At 45.9% G+C, this 5,885-nt stretch overlaps 1 protein-coding gene across 1 annotated transcript in view; it reads right to left on the bottom strand.

Annotated features, from left to right (window-relative positions):
* Positions 1-2,155: 2,155 nt before the first annotated feature.
* The window catches only part of AKTIP (AKT interacting protein), a gene marked incomplete at its 5' end in the record, with an annotated part of 6,111 nt that continues 2,381 nt past the window's right edge, over positions 2,156-5,885 (bottom strand). Inside the window, 2 exons of the mRNA XM_010138953.1 lie at positions 2,156-3,076; positions 5,480-5,540. Of these exons, the coding sequence (XP_010137255.1) occupies positions 2,966-3,076; positions 5,480-5,540 (172 nt within the window). The remainder of the gene's footprint in view (positions 3,077-5,479; positions 5,541-5,885) is intronic.

Raw genomic sequence — 5,885 nt, 5'->3', positions numbered from 1 at the left:
CAGGAATGGCAGAGACAAGCGCTTGCCTCCTCCCAAGACCCTCAGGCTTTTCCTCCTTTTCTACACTGATACACACAGAACATGACCAAAGAGTTCCAGCTCCCTGTCACCCGAGCCCTGTTCCCACAAAATAACTAACACGTGAGATAAGGAATGCAGAAACCTTGAAATAAAGAGGTAGAACATTCTTTGTACAGGAAAGGGCACACAAACCAAAGCGCCAGTTCAGGATTTTGAACTTTCCTCCAAGCTTCTGCTCTCAAGACAGGGCTCCACAGTTCATTCATGTAACGTGGTTTTTTCAACAAAAAAGTGCTTAAGAGTAAGAAGAAACTGCCACAAACACCTCAAGTCCATTGTTCACACAGGTTCACTTGGAGGTCTGGAGGTGACCGTTTTGCTCCAACGAGCCATCCCTAGCAGCTATGTTTAGCTGGTTGTTGTCCTGCTGGTGCTGGTTTCCAGTGTTGCTGTGGAAACAGACCCAGCGCTGCTCCTACCAGCAGCCCCGTTCCGACGCTCCAGCAGTGGAATCCTGCACCAGGTCTGCTGGCTTTACTCTAGAGTCCAACACATCAAAGCACTGATGGGCTTCCCTGGGGATGACATGGCAACACTGAGGGAAGCGGAAAGACACAGCATTGTTCTAGTGATGACTCTGCAGCAGTCTGAAAAGCCAGCAGCAGCCGCCTTCAGAGAGCCCCCAAAGACTGCGGGTTTGCTCTAGGTCCCCCTACCCTTTTTTAAATACTGCTGCCTTAAGACAGCTTCTTCTCAGCCTCTTAACGTAGCTGGACCAAGCTCCGGCTAGAGGAGAGAGGTTTTTGCTGAAGGCAGTAAACTGAGCTCATTCTGAGTTCCCTGCCCTATAAAGTCACACCAAGTCACAGACATCTCCCCCAGCCACTGACCCAGCCTTGAGTCCTTCTGGAAGATCTGCACTCAACCACCGCTCCCAACACAGTTTACAATTAAATACCCAGGGCCTTTAAAGCCATTAGATGTTTCAATCTGCTGGGAATTCAGATGACCAGAACCCGCCAGAGCTGAAGGCAACAGTTCAGTTACAAATACCTTGTTCCGCGAAGCACCCCCTTGGTAACTTATGCTGAAAAAGTCTCTTACTTTAACCTCGACCTTGCTTAGGAAGAAGCCACTCTGAATTACATTTCTCATATTACACTGAGTATAAATGGATCTACCAAGGTATAGAAAGAACATTTTAGCTTTTAGACAAGAACACAGGCCCTGTAACAGACGCTCTGTAAGATGATGGGAGTTGGAGAGGAAAGGGTAGCTCTGAGAACTGCACCTTTGGATCAACTTCCTTCTCTGCCTTAAAGAGGATCCTCGCTCTCCACGTAGCCTCTGCATTCTTCTGTCTAAAGAGGAGTTCCAGCACCAACAGAGACACTCCAGGTGGCCCAGGAAACTGCTGCATCTCAAAGGCAGAAGCTATAAATGGTTTAAAGGAACATCATGCAGTAAGATTTCAACATTACCTAAAATAAAGTACTTAATTTCTACAACATTAAGTGCTGCACAGAAACCCCTTGAGTCCTCCTTAGCAGTACATTAAACTGGTCACTTGGTACAGGGTGGAGCATCACTTGTGAACTCTTTGTCTATTTCCTTAAGAGCTAAGAAGTGGTCCTCAAAGGCAACAGGGAAAGGTTGTGGTAGGACAGGGGAGTTAGCTTGTCGGATGAAAACAAAAGACAAAATAACCCCACCAAACCCAGGACACACACCACACCACACCACCCCCCACCTCACATTTGCATATGAAGCCATTACCATCTCTTTCTAGACACCAGAGTTTGCATTAACGCCTTCACTGCAGGAACAAGGAGCCCAGCTGCAAAGGGCTAATGCTCGGGTTTTGACAGGCAACCTCCGTCAGGCAAGAGCAGGGCATTACGCTGGGCTGTGACAGCAGGAAGACCCTCTGAGAAGTAAAGGATTCTGTCCTGAGCTCACACATGTTTCAGAAAGTTCTCTTGCGTGTGAACGTACTGGCATTTAACCGGACCCTTCAGCACAGCCCGTGGATGCCCTGGACACCGACACAGCCCCACTCCTGCAGCCGGTGCTTCCAGCCCGGTGCCAGCCTGTGTCACTTGTTCACGATACAGACAAACAGAGGGACCAAAGCTAGACCACAGTTTCTTTTTATTTTAAGATGTCACTATGAACACCCATTAGTCGAGCTACCCTAAGCAATCCCCTAGACACCCAGGGAATCTAAAATCCTCTAAGATCTTATTAACTCAAGAGTCCACCATTAAAAGCCTTGATTTTAGTGTTTATCTAACAGCAGCCTAACAAGCCTGACACTCTGCTGCCACCCTGTCAGACTAGTGTGCGCTTTAGTGACAATATCCATGTATAAATCAATAATACATCATACATCATCCCCAGCTTTACCTCTGGAAAGTGCTGAATGGAGTCAATGAACCGTCTATTTACAATTTCAATTGCTAATTATTTACAATAGAAACCAAAAGTATTTAAAACCATTAAATATAGTGTTTAACTCTGCTATATTAGTTTACATGAACACAGCTTTCCTCTGGCATCATATTTCCAATGCTAATATTTCTGCCAGTAATTAAAGATTTTTTAAAAAATTGCTGTTCCTGGAGGGAAAAAATAAAAGCTTAAAAACCAACCCGAAACCTCCAGGCGTTTCAGAGCCCTGAGGAATTACCCACCCTAGACAGTCTTCAGGTAGAAGTACTGCAGTGTTCAAGAGAGACTTCCAAACTCCAGACAAGCCTTTAAAACCTAATGCATACGTGAAACACGAAGAGTCAGTAATCCACAAACAGGTTTACTGGAGTCGCTGCTGCCATTCAGATTTCACTAATCCGTAGTCAAGAAGGAAACTGCCGCGTTGCTGCTTCTCCCTCCATCACGTTCCCTCCACCACAGAAAGTGTTTTGTGCACCATCGTCCAGACCAGCTAAGTAGGCATCGTCTTCTCCTCTTTGCTGAAAGGCTGAACCGAGCCAGGCTTTACCCACGACAGGCCCGAAACATGCACGCTTTTGCAGTGCTGATCTTCCGGCTTCTTCTAGGTGGAAGAAAGCTCAAGTCAGAATTATGAGACATCCCAAACCCTCTCAAGTTCCTCCCCATCCATTTTACCTTTGGCAAACACAAGTGTAAAAGAGGCTGGCATCGTTTCCTCTCCTCAAAGAGGAACAGTAAAACAGCTACAGGTTTAATTCCTGGGAAGGGGGCATCTGTGGAACTGCCCTGACATGACAGCAGAGTTTTAATGACCTAGTTCATGTACTGCTGCCCCGCAATACCATGAAAAGATGGAAAGACACTCTCTGAACAGTGCCTTTTGCTTGGCAGCCGTGGCTCTGCACCACCACTCTGCTATTAGCCCAGTTTCTTGGTTCCACAGAAAGAAGTGTCCATCCAAAGCAAACATTTCTGCCATGACCCTGTAAATGCAGCACACCTCGCTGCGATGCTGGGCTCACTGCGAGTACTCCACCACTGACGGCTTCTCAATGCAAATTAACATGGCAAAGCAGCAACTGACACCTTTACTGTACCATGGAGTTTCTCAATGCTTTCCAAGGATGGTCCTGCTGTTCCCTGAGCATTTGTCATGGCTAAATTTTTAACCAATAACTATTTCTACCCAAAACAATGCAATGGACATTTGAGACTGACTATTGCAATTTAGAGGACAGAAAAAAGGCTTCAAGTTCAGGGAGAAAGATGCAACTTCAAACATTTGTAGATCTGAAGTAGTTTGGGAAGATGAGTAAATCAGACACGTGCTCTAGCAGGCCACAGGAACAGAAGAGCTTGCAGGATTTTTGCGTAGCAGGAACTAGTCCTGCTTCCACTCTGCTCAGATCACCATATGCCAGCTACATCAAACCTGCAGTGACGCATCAGGTTCTAGAAAGTGATAATCATGTGAGCAGACTTTGTCATAGTACAGGGAGCCTTTGGCCTGACGAACTGAATTAAGTCAGCAAGAAAACTGCACCTGCACTAGTTCTGTCCCTCCCTGTGTTTTGTGTAAAAGGTGACACTGAGTGACAGAACTGCTGTAACGCATGAGGCAACAGCAACGAGAGGGATCAGTTCAGCTCGAGCCTGTCAGCACAGCACCTGCCTATCACACAGGACATCATGGAGCAAAAGCCATGTGCTCGGCAGGGAACCGGGACATCCCAGCCCTTCCTGAGCAACAGTTCTGGAAAGGCCTAGTTGCTTCCCAAAGCGTCGGAACTACATGGGTAATAAAGAGGGATCCAGGGTTGCAGAAGGGACAGACAGGATACAGGATTAGGGAACTTCCTTTTACTGGGAAGGAAGGAAGTGTTCTCAGCTACATCGACATTTTGGGACAAATCTCCTAAGGCAGAGAAGTTGGGCCATTCCTGCAACCAAGAGACTACTCCAGAGACTGAAGAGTCACACACGCAATAGTCCGTGAAGATGTCAGTTTTCACTTAAGCGTTGTTTAATATCAGTCTCCGAGACAACATCACATCCCTTCTGTTTTAGGCACTTCAACCCGTATTTCTATTTATATTTTTGATTTGAAGGATAAGAAAGGAGGAGATAGAGGATGAAGGAGAACAGGAGTGGGGGAAGGGGGCAGAAGAGTCAAAAGTGTTTAAGTTTTCATAAGAACATCAAGAATCTGACCAAAATATCTTCCTGAGTGTTCTAAGGCTGGAGAAAAGCCACCTCACCTCAAGCCCTGCTGTGTCTGGCAGCTGGGAGCATTGCTACACTGAGCTGACAGGCAGCTGATTATATTTAGATCAACGTAGAAACCTCACTCATGCCAGAAGACACACAGAAGCAAGAGTTAAAGCTTGCAGCGAGGAAGACTGAAGTTTGGACTGACAAAAAAAATAAACCCCACAAAAAACAAAACCTTTACCAGAAAAGCAGCAAATCACACTCCAGCTCTAGCGCAAGAAGCCCAAGTCAGTAACTAAAACACTCAGAGTGCGTTTCCTGGCCAGTCCAGCAAAGGTACCCGCCACCATTTCAGAATGCCTAAGCAAGCAGATCGACTGGTCATGCCACTCAGCGCAGACTCAGAATTGCAGCCCAAGGCTCTGCTCAGGTGAAAGCTACACGAGCCAACAGAAGTGGTGGTGGCCACAAGAGCAGCACAAGCTAACAGGCAGTCAAGCAAATCTCTTCTTTCCCCTTCTTCCCTCTCTAAATAAAAAAATTCTGCCAAGGGTGCCAACAATTGCACTAACAAAGCTTTCTAGCTGGCTAAATGATTAACTGCTTAACACACTGAAGCTAGCGCGGTGACGTAACTGCTTAGTTAGGAGAACCAATTGCTGTCAGCGCTCCCGCTGATACAGAGAAGGGGTGCAATCAGGTCTGTCTAGTCCATGTTCATCACAAAGGGAACTTTCTTCCCTTACAAGGCAATAAACCCTTACTATAGTGAGAACCTGGACCTTGCACGTACCTTCTGAGACAACATCTTCTCTCTAGCTTCATCATGAATAGCTGGATTCCACGGAGAAAAACTATGGAGAAAATACAGTTACCGCTTACTTCGCAGTTTTATGAACAACAGCACAGAGAGAAGAAAGCAGCAATTTGCCTGGGTTTAGTTTGCTGAATTTAAAGTAAACTACAGTGAGTTTTCAGAGTTAAAACATACACTTAACTAAATTTGCATTGTCATAGATCTTGGCAAACAAAAAGCTAAATATTTCTTGTTGAAATGAGAACTGAAACTTCAGCAGGTGCTACATGAAATACTACTCATGTTCCCCATGGAGCCGACTGCTCCATCCCCCGTGCAATCAAGCTCAGAACTATTTAAAAAGTATGACCAAAGCTACAGTCATGCAAATTCAGTTCAGGAA

The sequence above is a fragment of the Buceros rhinoceros genome, unplaced genomic scaffold (assembly GCF_000710305.1).
Source record: "Buceros rhinoceros silvestris isolate BGI_N320 unplaced genomic scaffold, ASM71030v1 scaffold17356, whole genome shotgun sequence".
NCBI classification, from domain to species: domain Eukaryota; kingdom Metazoa; phylum Chordata; class Aves; order Bucerotiformes; family Bucerotidae; genus Buceros; species Buceros rhinoceros.
Note: the sequence above shows the minus strand (reverse complement) of the source record. Positions and strands in the feature narration are given on the sequence as shown.